The 20582-nt window shown below is 38.3% G+C and overlaps 1 protein-coding gene across 1 annotated transcript in view; it reads left to right on the top strand.

Annotated features, from left to right (window-relative positions):
• The window catches only part of CMYA5 (cardiomyopathy associated 5), a 48544-nt gene that overhangs the window by 6437 nt on the left and 21525 nt on the right, over positions 1-20582 (top strand). The window contains exons 2-6 of the mRNA XM_010725512.3: positions 9-11367; positions 13665-13760; positions 14377-14610; positions 16264-16286; positions 17934-18055. Coding sequence (XP_010723814.1) covers positions 9-11367; positions 13665-13760; positions 14377-14610; positions 16264-16286; positions 17934-18055 — 11834 coding nt within the window. The remainder of the gene's footprint in view (positions 1-8; positions 11368-13664; positions 13761-14376; positions 14611-16263; positions 16287-17933; positions 18056-20582) is intronic.

Below are 20582 nucleotides of genomic sequence, written 5' to 3'. Positions count from 1 at the left end.
TTTTCCAGCTTGAAAGATTTTATCCAAAGTGAAGATGTGAAACCCAAGCTGCAGTACATCATGACTAACCCCTCCTTTTCTATGGTAACAGTTCAAAGTGAAGATAGTGGGATAACGTGGGAAACCAGCTCAAGCAGATGTTCTACTCCCTGGACTTCAGAAACCAGTACAACTTCTGATCTTTACAGTATGGAAAGTTCACCAGTGGGTTCTCCTCCAGGAAAAGTTATCTTTATTATGGATGAAGGTAAAATTGTTCGGAAAAGGAAGCGTAAGCCTTCAGATAGAATGCCATTGCCCACACATGTGAGAGGAGGTCAGGGCAATAAGAAACGCGATTCTTCTGGAATGCAGAGGCAAGAACCAAGAACTGTTCTAGGAGATGTGCAGGACTCAATGTTAAATGTTGAACAGATGGAAGCACACGACACAGATGAAGAAATGTTGGAGGACAAAGAAGATCTGGAGAATATTGCAGAAAAACCAGTAAAACGTGCTCCAATAAGATCAGTATTTAGAGAAAGCAGACTGAAGAAAGTAGGGCCGATCCTTGGAGGACCAGTAAAATCTAGAATCCAGCTGTTCAATTCAATTTTTGGAGGGACTGGGCCACTCCCTGAAACACTAGAAAAAAGTAGAATCCAAAGAAAGAGCTCTGTTTCAGGAGAATCTGAATGCTTCCTTGAAGCATCAGTAAAAGAAAGATCGCATAAGTTTATTTCAGAAACAACACATAAAAAATCTTTCCAGAGAACAAGTAGAAGCCTTGAAACACCAACAGAAAGAAGAAGGAATCAAAGGCAGCAATCCACAGCACATTCAAAACAAAGCTATTCTTCAGTAACACCTCTTGAAAAACAGTTTACTAGTAAAGATGTTTCATTTCAAAATATAAAACCTGTAAAAACAAAAGATAAACCAAGCAAGTATTCAAAGACTGGTGAAGAAATAACTTTTCAACACAAAGAAAGAAAAGTCAGGCAGTCTCGACTGGAGAATCTGAATCAGGAATCAAAGCAGACACAAAAGTTCTGCCCTCCCGAAGAAGCAAGAAAGCAGCAAAGTTACTCTTATTCACCTGCAGCTAACAGGGCAATAACAGAACAGTTATCATCTACTGCACGAGAGTCTGGTGATAAATCAGAGGAACAACTGTCACTTCCTTCAAATGAAACTGCAAATAAGAAACCAGAACAATCACCGCTGACAGCATCAGATTTTCTAGATGAGCCAAAGCAGCGAGAGATTCAGCCCAGTTCAACACTACTGTCCGTTTCAGCAGATTCTGTTAACAAATTAGATAGACAGAGTACCCAATCTGCAGTATCCACAATGGAACATCTTGAGAAGGAAGTACAGAAGTCAGCAGTTCAGTCTTACTTACCTACTGCTCCGCTAGCTACACCCAGTTATGTCACTCCATCTGAAACAAGACAGGAGGATATTATTCCTCAGTCATCAGAAACTGCACAATCAGAGTCTGAACATGGGTTTTTACCACATTCTCTAGATGTAATAGAGAAGCAAGAAACTGAGTATCACTCGTCAGCAACTGCACAGTCAGAAACTGAACATTCTGGTCTATCGTATTCCGTTAAAAAAAAAGAGAGTCAAAGGACCCCACTACCAGAAATGCAAAATATTTACTTAGAGAAGAAAACAGAGTCAGAACAAGAGTTATTCTTTGCTCAAGAAGTAGAGCAGCAAGTAATCAAACTAAATTCACATACTCCTGAAAATATGGATTCTAAGTATTTTGGCATTTCATATCCTGTTTGCACAGAAACACAAGAAGCTCAGAAAAGACCTGTTGTAAATAAAGCAGTAGATTTAGATCACCCTGTTTTTTCTGTTGATAAAAACAATCAAGCAGAGAGCACACAAATGGAGACGGAATATCCAGACTTTTCATACTCCAGTGAAGAAAGTGGGGAATCAGTGAGACCACAGACAGAGACAGAGCATGCAGATTTCTTTTTGTCCAAGGAAGTAACAGAGGAATTGGAGAGTGCACAGCTAAAGACAGAGGATCCACATTCCTCTTATTCCAGAGAAGAAACAGATGAATCAAAGATTTCACAAGGGGAGACAGAGCAACCAGATTTTTCATTTTCCAGAGAAAAAGTGGAGGAATCAGAGAGTACACAACCAGAGACAGAATGTCGAGAATTCCTTTTTTCCGAGAAAGACACAGAAAAATCAGAGAGTCCACACCAGGAGACAGAGTATCCAGACTTCTCTTATTCCAGGGAAGAAGTGACTGAATCAGAGAGAACACAGTTAGAGATGGAGCAGCCAGACTTTTCTTTTTCTAGGGAAGAAATAGAGTATTCAGAGAGTGCACAACCTAAGATAGAGCATCCAGATTTCTCCTACTCCAGGGAAGAAATGGTGAAATCAGAGGATGCACATGTGAAGTTGGAGCAGCCAGACTTTTCATTTCCCAGGGAAGAAACAAAGGATTTGGAGAGTACACCACGGGAGACCAAGCATCCAGAATTTGATTTTTCCAAAGAAGATAAGCAGGAATCGGAGAGTACACAGATGGAGACAGAGCATTCAGATTTCTCTTATTTCGGGGAAGAAATGCTGGAAACAGAGAGTGCACAGCTGGAACAGACAGACTTTTCTTTTCCCGGGGAAGAAACAGAGGAATCAGAGAGTGCACAGCTGGAGACAGAACATCAGGATTTTTCATTTTCCAGGGATGAAACAGAAGGGCAAAAATCTATTCCCTTTGAACTGGAACAGCCAAAGTCTTACTCCCCTGAGGAAGCAGAGCAAGAAAAAACAGCACAGCTTGAGTTGGAACCTTCAGACATATCCTGTTTGATGGAAAAAGCAGAGAAAGAAAACACTACAAAACTAGAATTAGTACATCCAGATACATACGATTTAAGTGGAAGAGATAGGATGCAGCAAATGGAGCATAAGGAAACAAGACATTCAGATTTACCATCTCCACAGGATGAAACAAAGCATCAAGATTTGGCGCAAGTAGATACTGACAAACCTCTTTTGTCATATTTTGGTGACAGAGGGGAACAGGCACAACCTGTACAGAAAGATTTACAACCTGGAGATAAGCTTTACTCCCTTGGCAAGTCAGTGCAAGGAGAAACTGATCAACTGCATTTGGAGTGTCCAGTTTTGCCATATTCTGCTACAAAAGAGCAGCAACATAAAGAAGAGTCAGATAAATCATATTCCACTGGAAAAACAGATCAGGAAATATTTCAACCAAAGGTGGAACATGCAGATTTTCCATATTTCCGTGGAGAAGCAGCACAAGAAGCTGTTCAAAAAGACGTAGGAAGTCCAGAGTGGTCATGTTTCCTTAGTGAAGCACAGCAAAGTGAAATCATACAACTAGCTTCAGAAAATAGGGATCTCTCATTTACCACTGGAGAAATAGTGCAAGAAGAAATGAAGTCAGGATCTTTGAATTTCTCACATTCAATTGACGGACAAATGCACAGGGAAATGGTTCAGCTGGAACAGGAACATTTACTTCCTACTTATTCCACTCCCGATAGTCAGCAAGAGGAAACCACACCACTGGATTTGCCTCAGCCAGATATATCATACTGCACTGGAAAAATAGAACAAGAAAATAGAGTACAAAGAGGGCTGGAAGAACTGGTAGAAATCCAACCAAAAGCTACACAAGAGGAATTGGATTATTCAGATTTGCCAGAAAACTGGGGGAAAGTAGAAACACAGGACACTGACCAAATGAATTTGGCACATCAAGAAACAACTGAACCAGAGTTAGAGCATCCACCTGTGCCATGTCCTTTCAGGGAACTAATGCAAGAAGAAAAGAAAATAGAACCAGCATATCCAGAACAGACATTTTATGCAAGTATAGACATGCAGGAGGAAGTGATGCAACAGAAAACAAAGCAACCATTTATTTCATGTTTCAATAGAAAATCAGAACAAGATGAAATAATGCATCCAGAGCAGGAGCAAACATCTGTGCCCTTTTCTAGTGGCAAAGAAGCACCGCTGGAAATGGAAACGGGTTCAGAATATCCAGATTTGTCATATTCCTCTCACAGAACTGAACAAGAAAAGTTTAGACATCCAACCTTGCCATTCAGTTTGAAGGAACAAGAAACACCATCAGTGATAGAACATCCAGATCTTTCATGCAACACTAGTGAACTGAAACCAGGTGATACCATACAGGAGTCAGAATATCCAGAGAAGTCTTACTCCATGGAAGAAATGCAACAAGAATCAGAATATTTAGATTCAGCAGATACCTTGGCCAGAGCACCAGATGAAACTGTGGAGGTGGAATCAGAGTATCCAAATGTATCATGTTCTGATGGCAAAAAAAGCCAGCAAGAAACTTCACAGCTGGTTTCAAAATATCCGGATACATTGTTTTCCTTTAGAAATTTTAAAGAACAGGCAACTCAAGAGTTTGACTCAAAACATAAAGATTTTCCTAGGGTGGCCAGGAAAGGAGATTTACCAGGAACTGTACAAATAGACTCAAAATATCCAGATTTGACATATTCCTCTGGAAAAACAGAGGAGCCAGAAATTGCACAATCAGAAGCAAGGCGCTCTGACTTGTCATATTCCACCAGTGAAACAAACAAACAAGAAGCAGCGCTGTGGGATCAGAAACACAGAAAAAATTCTCTTGACAGAGAAAAGCAGCAGCAAACACCAGAAGAGCAGGTAGAGCAAGAAAAGTTTTCATATTCTTCTAGCAAAACAGAGCAGTTAAAATATGCTGAAGACTGCTTTGAGAAAAAAGCTTTATCATTTTCCACTGTTAGGCCAGAAGAGAAAATGGCTTTGACAGAGACAGAACATGCTGATGTGATATACCCTCTGGAAAAAGCAAAAGTGCAACAAAGAGAACAACTAGAATCAGAGCAAATGGATTTAACTTACACCTTTGAAAAAGCAGAACAGAAAATCACTCAGCCAGAAGTGGAAAAATCTAATTTGGCCCATTCTGTGGGTACAGCAGAACTAGAAGAAATAGCAGAACTAGAGCAGAGATATCCTGACCTGCCTTATTCTGTTTTCCAAGTAGAAAAACTGCAAAGTGAAGAGCTGAAGCCTGAACATCCTGGTCTAGCCTGTTCCTTCAATGAACTACAGGAAACAACACAACTGAATGTGATGGATGCCCATGGCAAAACAGAGATATGCCCACTTGCTAAGCTGGAGCTGGGCAATGAATATTTGGCATCTCCTGCTGACAAAGTGGGACAGCAAGAGATGATGCATACCTTGGAATGCCCTAATGAGAACCAGTCTGCCAGCAGAGCAGAGCATCCACAACCAACAAAAGAGAAACCAGGAGTTCCAGATACATTGTCTTGTAGTGGAAAAGAAGAGCAAAGAGGAATGGCAAAACCAGCACTGAAGCATCCAGAGTTATCATATTCCATTCATGGAACACAGCCACAAAAAAATACACAGCTGGAGTTAGGAAAACCAGACCTAGCAACTTGGTCTGGCAAAACAGAGCAAGAACAATATGCTCAAAAGGAGCAGTCAGGCTTCTTGTGTTCTTTCAACAAAGAAGAAGCACAACCAGAAATGGGACGTTCACAGTTATCTTATTCTGTTAGTGAAATAGAACAAGAAATTGCACATGAGGAATCAATCCATTCCTCTTTATCTGCTGGCAGATTAGAACAGCATGAATTCATACAACCAGAGGCAGAAATAATGGATTTATCATGCTCAGTTGCTGAAACACAGCAGTCTCAAATAGATGAACTGGATTTGGAATATTCGGATTTGTCACATTCCACTGGTGCACTACAGAAACAAGAAGAGGTCCAACCAGAGCTGGAAGAGCCAAGTGATTTTTCATCATGTCTCAGAAAAGAGCAAAAGGAAAATGTAGGAATGCAGGCAGAACCCTCTAAGTTTCAGTGCTCTGATTGGAAAACAGAAAGGCTGCAAGATTCGCAGGTGGAATCAGAATGCACAGATTTGTCATTCTCTGTTAGCACAGCAGAAGCTCATGAAACAACAAAATCAGAGTTGAAAGAACTTGATTTGTTGCATTCTTTCGTCAAAACAAAGCAATCATGGGATTCACCAGAGCCTGATCATCTAAACGTCTCAAATGTCATGGCCAAGGTACCACACCCTGACTTGTTCTCTTCCACCAGTGAAGAAAAACAGAGTGCACAAGTGGATTTTAAACAGGAGAGAGAAAGCTATGCATTACACGCAGAGGAAATGGCAAAATTGAAGTTAGAACAGCCAACATTGTCAAGTGCTCATGGCACAGTGGAGCAACCAAGAAGCACTTCAATGGAAAGAAAGTTCCTGGAATCCTTGTATTTCTCTGGTGAAAAAAGAGAAAACGAGAAAGAGAAACAAGACACATTAAGTCAAGAGTTAGAACATTCAGGTTTATTAGATTCTACTGACAAAACACAGCAGCAAGAAACAACACAACCTGAGTCAGGACAACTAGATTTATCATCTTACTCAGGAAAGAAAGAGCAACCACAAACTGTTCAAGTGGAAGGAGTACATCAGGAGATGCTACGTTTCCCAGGCGAAACACAATGGCAAGGAACAGCACAATCAGAGATTGAACATCCAGATTTGTCATATGCCATTGGCAAAGTAGAGCAGCCACAGGTTACGCAGTGGAAATCAGAGCAGTCTGTAACACCTCCTCACATTGGAACAACACATCAACAAAGAATGGCACATTCAGTGCAGGACTTAGGAAAACAAGAGTTTATATATGGTTCTGGTAAAACAGATGAAATGCAAACCGTGCAAGGTGAACTGGAACATACAGCTTCATTGTATTTTTCTGACAAAACAGAACAAGAAATGGTGATATCAGAGTTGCAACATCCGCGGCTATCGTATTCTGTAAAAGCAATGGAAGAGAAAACTGCACATCAGAAATCAGACAATAAAGATTCGTCGTATTCTACTTGCCATCAGGAGCACCACAAAATTGTACAACCAGAGATGGAAGAAATGGATTTATCCTATCGAACTGGCATATCACAGCATTCACAATCTGCTCAAATAGTACTGCAAAAACCAGGGTTTTTGAAGTCTTTTGAAAAATTGGAGGAAAAGGGATTGGCTCAGCTTTCCTTTTTGCACTCTCTTGGTGAAGAAAAGCAAAAACCATCTTCACAGTTAGACTTAACACAACCATGTTTGTCACATTTACTCGATAAAGCAGAAAAACAGGAAACTGCACAACAAGTGTTTATGTCTTCTGATTTCTCATATTCAATGGGAAAAGAAGACCAACTGCAAACAGAACAAGTAAAATATCCATGTGTTTCATATTCTCTTGACAAAGCAGAAACTCACAGAGCGAAACCACTGGGTTTATTGTCCTCTTATGGCAAAGCAGAGCAGACACAGACTGCCCATCTGGAACATCCAGAGACATCATACTTTGCAGGTGAAACAGAGCAGAGGAATGGGACCCATCCTGAACTGCAGTGTTTTAATTTGCCGCCCTCTGCTGCTGAAGCTGAGCAAAAAGAAACACTTTCTGTATCTGACACCTCTGCCAGGACTGAGGAACAGCAAACTGCAGAACTGAAGTCTGAACAATCAGATTTATTAAATTCTACTGAAAAAGCAGAAAAGCACAAAATAGCTGTCTTGAGAGCAGGACATTCAGAGAAGAGGAACACTGGGATTATTTCATCTCAAACTACTCCATTGGAAACTGAACAAGATTTATCTTTTTCCACTAAGGAAGCAACAAGCCAAAAAACTCAGTCCTGTTCATCTCTTCCTGAAAAATCAGTGTCTGTACCATTGGGTGTTTCATATTCTGAAAGAAAAATGGAAAGAAATCCGAAGTATTCACCTGTACCTGAAGGTCTGTCCTCTGAGCGCTTAGATTTGTCTTGCAGCCAGTGTAAAACAGAGCCATCAGAAACAGCACAGCCTGTGTCCGGCTTCTTTACAAGAAAAGAAGCAGAAAATACAAGAATTCATCTACATTTGCCTATGGCTGCACCGTCAGAGGCTGAACATGTAATTTTACCCGAAACAGAGAGAGAACAGACTCCACAATACTTCCACACAACTCCACAATTAGAATCTGAACAATTAAATACGTCATGTTGTATAGATAAAACAGAAACTCTAGAAAGTCAGGAGTATTTAAGTGCATCTTCAAAACTAGGGACTGAATCTTCAGCTCCATTTTATTCAGTTGATGGAACACATCAGCAAGAAATTCCACCTTATTCAAAACCTGCCTCTGAGAATTTAGTTGCCAAATACTCCCTTGCTGAACAAGAAAAGCAAAGCATGCAACTAGTTATTCCCCAGTCTGCACAGTCAGAGTGTAAATATGTAATTCCACCACATGAGGAAGTAGAATTGCAAAAAAATCAGTTACATTCACCTAAACCAGCAAGCCTGAAGACAGAACAGTTTGAGAATAAGACCGTATTGCACACAAAAGAACGAGATGAACAAGATCTCACAGGACATTTGTCATTAGAGCAGCTAAGTTCCCCTAAATTATCTGCCAAGTGGGATAAACAAGAAGTACAGCCAGATGTACAGAAGGTGCCACAGCTGGTGAACGTGGAGTCAAAGGCGACTCCTGTAGCAGACCAGCAATCAGTGTCATCAGATACATTTGTACCTTTTCATGCTCTGTCCAAAAAAACAGTATCTGTGGCCTTCACTGATGATGAAGAAAAACAAAATATTCCATCATCTCTACCTAATGTAGTAGGCATACCTGAAAACCAAACAAACATACTTTCACATAGTTTCACTAAAGAAGAAGATAGACATGAAATGCAGCCATATTTCACAGGGCAGAAGCATTCATCCTTAGAGCAACTGAGATCTGTTTCCTCAGATCTTGTTTATGACACTGTGGCACACAAAACTCAGCATTATTCTTGTGAACAGGGTACACTTTATTCAATGGAGTCGAAGTCCATTTTCCCCAGTTCTAATGAAATGCAGAATCCAGATATTCCATCTCCTGGGCTAGCCAGCTGGCTGGCAGAAGAAGTGAAAGCTCATTCAGTTAATCCTATAAAAGCTAAAAGAGTAGACAAGCTTTCTCCAAATGGAGCTTCAGATTTTGGATCAAAGCAGTTTCCAGCTGGAAATTTCACAGAAGTTACAATTCATGACACTACAGATAATAAAGGCAATGCATTTAGAGTTTCTGATTCTGAAATTAAAATTTCCTATGGACTGTCCTCAGAAACTGGTCACAGAACAGGAAGACATGATTTACCATCTCCAGGAGCAGATAATCCAGGCCCAGACAAAGGTCCAAAGAGTGAAACTAGATTTGGAAACCCTACAAAAAGGAAAGCAGCACCACATCTGGAGGCAGACAAAATGTCTAACGTGCCTGAGGATTACCTGAGAAGAGAAGAAGAAGAAATGAAACACATGAGCACTGCAGAAGACAGTCAGCATGCTCCAGAACAAAAAGATCTATTTAATATAATTTCAGAAGGTTATGAAATACTCAATATTCATGCTCCTGCACATATTTCTTCCATTGATCAAGAAGAAAGTAAGCATATGCCAGATAAACTAGAATACTTGGAAACAAATCCTTCATTTAAGAAAAAAATAACTCATGAGAGACAAGAAGCTTCAGCTTCTGGAACAACAGAAATTTCTGGTATCTCAATGTTGGGAATGTCTGAAAGCCACAAAGTAAAAGAATTGGTCAAAACTGATGATGTTGGGGAAACTGAAGAAATACAAGAAGAAAATCCAGTGATGTCAGAAAACAGAAATCATGCAGTCTTGGATACTGACAATGGTATATCTGAAATTGATTATTTTGAAAAATATACCTTGATTGATGACAAATCCCCAATTAAGCCACATTTTGAAAGACCAAGTTCATCATGCCCTGTGAAAGAAGATCTTAATGAACCTGTTGAACAAGCCACATCTTCCAAAGAAACTGCTGAGGAAGATACTTTGGAAGAGGAGTTTGCCTTACTTGAGGACTTGGATGAAGTATTTTATGGAACTGTGAAAGGAGAAAGCAAAATGCAGTCTTACGTGGGTACTCCAGAACGTTTTCCTCTGCAGAAATCAATTGATATTAGCAGTAAAAAAGCTACAAGTGTAGAAGATGAACAGAAGTCACCAGGGACCCCATTATTTGATTCAGAAGAAGGAGTGCTAGAACGATCTCTGTTGTTTCCTACCACTGTTGCTGCTGTTAATCCAGAGCTTCTAGAGGAGCCACCTGCTCTATCATTTTTATACAAGGATCTTTATGCAGAAGCAGTAGGAGAAAAGACAAAGGATGAGACTCCTTCTGATGAAGAAAGTGGTAACTCTAATGCATCTTTTCCAAGCAGAAATTCAGACACAGATGATGGAACAGGAATTTATTTTGAAAAATACATTCTTAAAGATGAAATTCCAGGTAAAGTCTTCGAGCCTCAAAAGGATCAGATACAAGAAGATGAATCTTTTAGTGGAGGAATTTCAGTTCCGAGTTCAGAGGAGAAATACAAGCAGAGGTCTGCTGATGTTTTAAGTGTTAGAACTGAGATTCTGCCAGAGAGCGATATTGTGGAGAAAGTCCACAGTGACATTAAAGCAACAATTTGCAAACCAACGCATGCCATTCCTTTTGGAGGAAGAGTAATTGTTTCAGGTGCAAGAAGTGATGTCACTGAAGAAAGACAAGAAAATGTTCCTGTGGAAACAACTGAGGAGTTACCAGAGCAAACAAGTCAACAAGAGTATAGTCAAATAGTCGATTCTCTGGGAGCTGCACATCAAGAATTTATCAATAAGCAGGAAGAACACCATGAAATAACAGCAATTCCTCAAGTGGAAAGATATGTTCCATATACTAGGACTCCTGTTGAAGACAGTGAAGATGATCAGTATGCCCAGGAAATTCTTTCTCATGTTCCTACAATCCAGCAAAGGGAGAAGCCAGACTTTCAAAGAAAAGAGCAGCACCCTCGTGTTTATGAAGATTTCGCTGAGTCAATGGACTATGATGTTATTACACAAGAAGAACTTTTGCAAGATGAAATATCATCTGAATTCACACATGAGGAGCTATTATTTGAAGACAGGGACTCTTTTGAGCATATTGGGGATAATTATGAATTTTTTAATGAGCCAGAGCAAAGAACACCTGTTGAACTTGAAGATTCAGGATTTGTGGTGATGTATCCTGAAAAATCAGCAGCAAACATTCCTGAAATTGAGAGTCCACAAAGAGAACTGAAGAAAGCACAGACAGATACATACTGTTGTCACTGCAAATGTCCAATATCTGCTATTGACAAGCTTTTTGGGGAACACAAAGACCATGAAGTCACAACCCTAGATGATGCTGCAACCAAGATGAAGGTAAAATTAATTTGGATGGGGAAGGACATACTGAGCCTAATTTCTCTATGCTTCCCATGTAGTCAGTGGAAAGTCTTCAGAAAGCAGTTGAAAGGCTATCATATCTATAAAATAAAAGCTATTCCTAAACACGAGAGAAATCTTGAAGGGAAAAAATCATTAAGGTGTCCTGTAGAGTCCTAAGCTTGGTAAGCTGATATTCTTTTTTATTCAGAAGTTTGAATGGCCATGCTTATATGTAGCTGTTACCAGACCTTTCATCTTCTAGTCTTCTTATCTATGCAAGTTCGTCTGTTTTGTATGTGTAGAGGAAGAATTGGGAAGATATTTCATTGAAGAGAATTTTAGTAAGGGCAGCTCATTTCATTCGATGAGATACAGAAACCTGAATATGCAGGGGCCATTATCATCACAAAATGTTCCCCAGTCCAGTTATGTGTATTGGTTGCTTGGAGATACTAGATGAATTACAAAGTTTACAATGCACATTTTTTTGAAATCTCGTCCAAATTTTCTGTTCATGTTTGCCAACCCTAATAGTATTTTAGCTGTGCTGCAGGTAAGAGTTTTACAAATCTTAGTTCTTTCTACTAGTTTCAAGCTGTATTACTCTAAAAAACAGGCAAAAACGTATATCCCATTTCAGTAGGGTACAACTTTGATCTCAGTAATGGTGAAAATGCTTTCATTTCTGTGGAAGCTCATTCTTCACTTACTTACAGTTCTATTTGTGAAAACCAGCATGTGATGTTTCACTTTTCCCATATCAGATTTTTTATGTGCAATTATAAAGATATTCTATTCTTGTTTACCAGCTGTTTAATCTCACTTCGGAAAGGTGAAGTCTCTTTTCTGACTCACAAACAGTTGTCTGTAATACAGATTTAGTACAATTTCATTAACATTCCAAAACTCTTCACATTTCTGTTATCAGATATATATATATATCTGTTATTATGTTATTTTTATGATGGATCATATGAAATGAAAATGAAATTTAAAGTAGAGGAGGAATGTGCCAGTTCAAATATCAATATTTGTAAACTATCTCCGTGGTGTGCAGTTGTATGGCAGCAGAGTTAGTTTTTATATATGGCCATCCATGCTTGATGTAGAAGTGATAATTAGTTACCAGCAAAGTCACAGACCTCAGCCATCTCTCATATGTACTTGCATTGCAGCAAGTCAAATTAAGCCACAAATAAACGTCCCATGATATCACTCCCTGGCTGTAGAACACGGACATGAAGCCAGGATTAATTCTGGCCACAGTACAGGCTTGGCTTCACATGATTCTAGCACTCAGGGCTCAAGTTACTTTGAGATGATATTTGTATGTTTCTTGTTACCTCCATATAATCACTGAGAAAATATTAAGATAGCAAAATGCTTGTTGCCTGAACCTTATTGCAGGGATATAGCATCACAATTTAAAAAAATGAGCTGTGGATGGCACCTGTTAGATCTCATGGTTATCTTGACAAACAGAACTTTGCCTCTGAGTACTGGTGATTGGCTTTTAATATTTATAAAGTCAGGTTTCAGTCACAGCCCAATGTGACACTTACAATTAATGGAAAGTTACATGCTAGTTTTCGAACAGATGTGACTGTAGAAGTTTGCCATAAAAGGAAGCTGTTACCAAAGGAGTTGACCTGTTGACCTTTCTTTTAGATTTATGCCAGTTATCTACAACTAAATATTCTTGTAAATTATAAATTTTACTTGAGCAGACAGCTAGTTTCTTTTAGAAATGGTCAAGAAACATAAAAAAAAAAAAGTTCTGAGTTGTTTCTGGTGCCTGTTGTCCCTTGGACTGCTTTTGTTTGCACATCTAATTCAAACAGTGATTTTGATAGATTCTGGTTTGCAAGGAAATATCTTCAAAATTCTAATTAAAAAACAAAATCATAGTGCTTCATAAGCACTGTCAGCCTCATAATTTCCTGTCATAATCTCCTTCTTCAGGGCTTTTTTCCTCTTGAGGATACTCATGAGGCTCTAAGTGTCTTCTGTTTCTAACAAAACTACAATAGAATTTACAGTGTTTGACAACTTGTAGAGACACTCAGCACCTTGTTGAACTGAGATAACTTTTTTTGGATTGGAAACAGTTTTGTAGATGCTCCAGTTGCTATTTCTGTGCTTGCCTTTACATCCAGGGAGATGCCTGAATTTAATTTAGCAATTGTTCCAATTGCAGCTTATGGCAAAGAAAAATATTCATTTCAACATAATATGTTGTGTGTGAAAACTTTATAAAACAACACAGTTAACAATACTTTTTTAAATTTCAGGATCAATTAGGTGAATTGCTAATTGCACTGGAAAAAAAGTCAATGAAGATTGAAGAGTTTGTGAGTGATATCGAATCCCTATTTAACTCTGTGGAGGTAAGTCCAGTGTTTTTTCACACTGATTTTCTTTCCCTCTACAGTATTGCTTCTAAGTTACATTTGACTTTTTCTTAGTATCATTTTTTATTCTACAATAGGCTATTTCTCTAGACTTTTGCATTAAGGGGAAAAAACGATTGCTTTTTTGCACATCACTGCAAAGCATAATATGTGACTAGCAAGCACAGGAGGAAAAAGCTCCCTTGATTTTGATTATGCTTATAAGAAGTTCACTCTCTGTCTATATTTAGAAACCTGCGTTAAGCATCTAAATACATTGCCCATTGGCTATACATTCTTAAGCCTTGAGGATTGTATTAACTTCAGGTGAAAGCATGAATTTTTAGCTATTTTGTAATCAGACTTCCTCTCTATGCTTGAATATAGAAGTTTAATTTTAAGCATTCACATTAAAATATATGTATCTGCCATTACTTTAAATGTATTTCTCCTGACTTATTTGTCCCAGATGAGCTTGCTTAGAGAAATAAAGTTCTCTTATTGTCAGGAGTCTGGTGGATAATCATGTATGGGCATTGAGAAATTCGTGTATATTCATTAACTATTGTAATTTCTGTCTGTAGATCAATTTATATCTGTTTTTATTTTCTAGGAAAACTGTAAGAAAAATGCAGAGTTACTGGAAAAGCAGAATGAAGAGATGCTTAAGAAAATGGTAGCACAATATGATGAAAAATCAGAAAACTTTGAAGAAGTGAAGAAGATGAAAATGGAGTACCTTTATGAACAGATGGTTAACTTCCAGCAAACAGTTGATTCAGCAAAGGAAACTTTGGAGACTACAGTAAAGGAAATGGAAGAACTCAATGGATTTGTTTTCCTAAATGTAAGTATAAATGGCATTCATGTAGTTTTTATTATACTAGTTAGGAAAGAACTTATAATTTACACAGTGCCTGAGCTGAGAAAGAGATATTTATGTCTCATTTTTTAAAGATCTCTAAATCCTGCAAGCTCAGTTATTCCATCCTTGAAATGCCAGATCAGCTGCTTTTGTCATGTTAATAGAGAATTGCAAAGATGATGCATGGGAAGAAAACATGCCTTACAACATTAAAATAGTTCTATTTTGTTTTGTGAAGAGAAAGCTGAAAGACGTCTCAATAATTTATCTGCAGTTTGCCACTGAGGAACAATAAATGTCATAGTAAGAGTTACTTCACTGTAGGAAAGAAAGGTGGAAAAAGAAAGCATAACTGAAAATTAACCAAAGTGAAAGCAAAATAGTTCTTTTGTGTGCTTTTGTTTGTTTATTTCTATGGGGAGACACAGAGAGTAAGTATGCATTCAAATTATAAGCACTGAGATAAATGTTTACTATTGAAAGATTTCTAATCAGATGAGGCTTAGAAATGAGCATGTGACATTCGTGTCTGTAGTGGTCCTTTCAAGATTTGAAAAACATTCTGTGTGAATCTGTGTGACTTGAATTACATGATGATACAGTCATCAGTCAGCCACCAACTGGTTTCAGAGGCTCTTGCAAGTTAATCATTAATGACCTGTGTCCTCCAAGATTGTTCTTGTGTTGCAAGAATTGTTCACATGTCAGCTATGGTACTTTCTCCTCTTTAGAACTGTATCAGAAGATGATAGCGTTTCTGTAACAAGAATCTTCTCCCATTGTACAATTAGCCTATAGTTTGGAAGTTGCAGAATCTATCACAGGATGCAAGAAAATGAAAAATTAAAATTACTTTTTGAAGACTAATCATTTGTATAAAATAAAATAGAAGCTCCTAGACCAAATACCAACAGGTATAGAAATGGTGGAGCAATATTTGTCTTTCCTCTTGTTGAGCTGCTCAATGGCTTAGGAACCTAGTGAGTCCTTTGAGAGATGGGCTACCTTGGGATGAATGAGAAATGTTTATTATCTTCTTGATAAAATTTGTGAAGTACTGGATTAGGATAACTCTTTCCCATGATACTCTGGGTTTTAACTAGATCATAACAGATTCCCTATCCCTTTCTTTTACAGATATAGGATAGTTACTTTTCTTTCTGAGACAGGAAATGTTAGGTGACGATTCATGGAGTATGGGAAAAACTATTATTCCAAAGGTGCAAATCCCACCCTACTTCTGGTGAACGGCAGTTATGAAGGAGATTTCAGACAGAATTGGTATTTATGTGTTATTAATGCGAAAGTAATTATCTTCTGTAAAAGCTTTGATTTAGAAAAGTATTTGGTTATGCCCTGGTCTTTATACCCAGATATTGAATACTAGCTCCTCAGGAGTTTTAAGCCAGATATAGACTTGAATACCCTGCTGAGTGAGAGCTCTGAAGAAGAAACATTCTTAAGGAACCAAATTATCCGTGGGTGTGAATGAGCAGTATCCCAACCAACATCTAGTCAATAAAACATTGTGTTTTTATCTCTGTGGAGAGTAGAGATCTGTGGGGTGGATGGGGGACTCTTCAATATTCTCAGGATTTTTAAACTGTTAATATATTTCTTTTTTTTTTTCCTTAGTCATCTAAAGAATTGAACAAAAGGTACCTGAAGTATGGGTTAAGTGTGCTGTAGTGAATACCAGGCTTAGCCTGCTGGATGCTTAATTTACTAACAGTATTGCTAATATTTGTAATTACTTTTATGAACCTTGTAAATAATGAAATTAAGAGAAGGTGCTGTAACTAACTAGTTCTGACGTGTTTTGTATGTGTTCTATAACACATCAATTAAATAAGAGCCATTTAAAATTCTTGACTCAATTTTAGATCTCAGGCATTGAGCACATGTTCCTTGTAGTTACTCCTTTATATACATATACTAGAACTCATTTTGACCACGTTTATATTTATTAACATCACTATTATGTGGTATTTTACTATTGTGTTTCGATAGGTATGTATAATATGACATATTCCTTGGGGGAGTCATTTTGGTGACCTCCATCCCTCATCAGACAAATATTCAATTTAGTTTATATTCCCCCAATACATTTTCCAAGATGAACTATGACTATTTAGACAGTCTCCAGGATTCCTCTATACCAGCCTCCAAACTAAAGGAAATTTCACTTTGCCTGCTTCATTTACAGAGGCAACCGCCACTGACATTGCCATGAGGCTGTGGCATTGCATGGTGCAAACATACCTTTGTCAGTGCTGCCTCAGTCGTCACAGTGATATAGATGCTGATTTGGGTTGATGGACCAAGATGTAAAAATGACACAAGGGTTCCAGGTTATTGTCAAATTACTAACCCAGGAAAATGGAGTGATGAGAACGTGCCAAACATCCCTTCATAGTTCCCATATATTTGCAGGATTAGGACTATAAATTGGGACTCTCCTGTTTTATGACAAAACATGTTATTTTGGTTTCACATCTGCATTTAGCTTTTTTCAGAGACTCGCTGCATGCTTAGAGTTTGTTTGTTAACTTACACACTAAACTTAATTCTGTTTTGTGCTTGAGTTTGATTATTATTTTATTTAATAACACCTGACTTGCTAAAAATGTTGTGAAAAACCTATATAACAATGCATGCTTTTCTAAAGAAAACATATTTAATACTTGTTTTGCTTTGTGAAAATTATACATAATTAAGTGCTACAATGATTTTTCACTTCTTCAGTGAAAAACAAAGAGGAGAAAGGTAAATTTCAATTGCTTTGAAAAAATAATCTTTCATCTCCTTCAGTTGTTTGTGTCTCAAAGTTAAAAATATGCTTGATTTTTTTTTCTTCTAACGAACTCAGCAAATATAGGCTAATCAGGTGAAATCCATTTTCCTTCTTGTTTTTGTTTCATTTTTTGTTTATTTGTTTGTTTTCCACAAACGGTTTTACCTCATAGCTACAGATCAGCTGCTGTAGTTCAGTGCTGACTGTAGCCTTGTGCTACTGTGCCCAAATTCTGATTCTCTTGGAAGTCTTACTGTGAAATTCAAATCCTCTCATTCTCAGAGATTTTATACAGATATACAGTATATACAGATAGTGTTTGTTCTCAGGCTATTTCTCATGTGAATTGTCAGTATGCTTTAAATGTTCAAATTCAGAACTTCTCCTTGCTTGCAGCCCTCAGCTTAATGGGAAACTTATAGAAAGTTATGTTTCATGGACGTTGCTTCTGGCCCTTGGAAGCTACATGACACCACAAGAGATTTACATGGCTATGTTTTATTCTAAATAGGTTATGTTCTGCAATGGATGCCACTCGTTCCTTAGAAAAGGTGCCCAGTACATTTTCACTGTTTGAGCACTATGAGGACAGTCCAGGAAAGAGCAACCAGAACTCTTTAAAACATGTGGCTGGTAAGAATCTCCGAATATCGTCTTTACAAAAGTTAATGTTTTGGCAATACTTTAGAAATTTTAGGAAGCTAAAAACAGAATAAATTTTAGAAGTATAAATTTGCAAACCATGTTATTAGCAATCAGAGTTGAATGTAAAATGAAGTCTAATTGTGCACAAGTGTTTGGCTTATAGTAAGACATTAAGATGAGCAGAGGGAGGAGAGCTATCATGGAGGATTCTTGTCTTTTTTAAAAGATCAGTATCTCAGACTCTCAGCATACCTCTGTAAATCTCATGAGCCTAAAGAAGGCTTGTAGGCAGAGATGGAAGTCAATCAAATGATCTCCTGAGCATGCATCCTCCAAGAAGGATGCAGCTCCTAGTGGGGAGGAAAGCCAGGGGACGACTGATGGCCAAGGTCCTTGGGTTTATGCCATGTGAATGAAGGCACACTGAAAGCACACTGGAGCACCTCTCCTATGAAGAAAGGTTGAGGGAAATGGGCTTGTTTAGCTTGGAGAAGAGAAGGCTCTGGGGAGAACTCATTGTGGCCTTCCAATACTTCAAGGGAGCATATGAACAGGAGGGGAGACGACTGTTTACATGGGTTGATAATAATGGGACAAGGAGGAATGGTTTTAAACTAAGACAGGGGAGGTTTAAGTTAGATATTAGGAGGAAGATTTTCACAGAGAGGGTGGTGACACACTGGAACAGGTTGCCCAAGGAGGTTGTGGATGCCCCATCCCTGGAGGCATTCAAGGCCAGGCTGGATGTGGCTCTGGGCAGCCTGATCTGGTGGTTGGCGACCTTGCACATAGCAGGGGGGTTGAAACCATTGTGGTCCTTTTCAACTCAGGCCATTCTATTATTCTGTGATTCCATGGAACTCATCCATATGGGGATATGAAAGGGGAGTTATAACTTTAGCTGGAATAAGCCTCTACTTCTGAGGACAGTGGTTAAAATTGCACATGATAAAGAAAATCATTCATCTCTATTTCATATTCTGTAAAAAGCCTGCCCAAGTGGGCTTGCTGCTTTGCCTGTACATACTTTTTTAGACATTATCCACATCTAGAGAGCTACTAATGACAATCTGTTTCTCTCTAAATGAAGTCTAAGTCCATAGTGACTTTCTAAAGAGAGGGGTTCTTCTGGGAGATCACATCTCACTGTCCTACTTTATGACATCCTTCTCACTGTCACATGCACCACCGCTGTCACAGTCACTCTGTGGCTATTCAGATGATGACTTTTTCTCATGTTTGGTCCCTGAGTAGTGCAACCAGAACATCAGTGTCCATTTGGTGCTTTGTTTCCTTGGTGGATTATCAAGTGGGATGTTGGAGAAGTGCACTCTTGTTCAGACTCTCCTGTACCTAGTAGGAGCTGGTTGCACTCAGCAATGCCACTGTGGCTAGATTGTCTTCTTCCTGCACACAGTCACTTATTTTTATTTAGTAGAAAAACTCTCAGACCTTAACTTCCTTGTCACACTTGTGAATTTGTCTAAGGGATTCAAAACTTCTCAGGTGAGATTAGGCTGGCATTTCTTCATGCATTATTATCTCAGCCTCATTTACTTACAAAATCATATTAAAATACATGGTTTTTAAATCTACTCTTAGCCTGTATTGACTTAGTAGTGTAAATGTGCAATATGCCACCATTTAGTTCCTAAACTCCCTCTCACAATTCCCTACATACAACCATACTTTCCTCCTGGGTTGTTACCTACTGTCAAGGTCATATGGGAGAACTGACTCATTTTTTCATGCTACACTTCCTTTTCCCACAAGTCATTCCCAATGTGTTTTTCCCAGATTGCTGAGATCTGCTGTGTAGTTTTATCTTCATTTACTACTGTGCTTACTGAACACCAAATGACTCCAGACCTGGTCTGCTTTTACAGACTGGAAATGAATGACTGTCAACCAGCAAATGACTTTAAAAGCTCTTCATCTTACATGCTTCATGCTCTTTTCTTCTTTCTAAAATTTCTATTTTTCATCCTTCACTTCAGCTACCAAATATCTCTATTCCTACTGTGATTTTTACTTTGGTGAGCAGTGGAGTAAATACATATTTTTTTTTACAATTAGGCCCTTCCTGAAGGAAAATGGAAGTAAGTGCCCGTGTGAAACTAAATTCTGAATTGAAAACTCTGAGTACATAATTTATCAAATAGCAGAGGCAAATGTCAGACATTCTGAATTTGTTTTGATTTAATCCATTTGATTAAATAGATGTGAATTCGTCATCTTTCTTCAATCCACATATTTTTCCTACAGAAATAATAGTCTTTTACTGAGCAAATACATAGAACTTTATTTTTATAACTATAGAAAAATCTTTCCTGCAAAATACCATCCATTTTCAAATATTCCACATTCATTAATGAAAAGTCCTTTTCCCTCAGATTATTCCTCCCTTCATGTAAGTCACTCATTAACAAACACGTAATCATAAAGAAGACCTAGCAGCATGCCCTTGTGCACATTAAAGCACAAGTTCTGTCACAAGAGGAGCTGAAATAATTTC

The sequence above is a fragment of the Meleagris gallopavo genome, chromosome Z (assembly GCF_000146605.3).
Source record: "Meleagris gallopavo isolate NT-WF06-2002-E0010 breed Aviagen turkey brand Nicholas breeding stock chromosome Z, Turkey_5.1, whole genome shotgun sequence".
Taxonomy (NCBI): Eukaryota; Metazoa; Chordata; class Aves; order Galliformes; family Phasianidae; genus Meleagris; species Meleagris gallopavo.
This window is presented reverse-complemented; position numbering and strand designations above follow the sequence as displayed.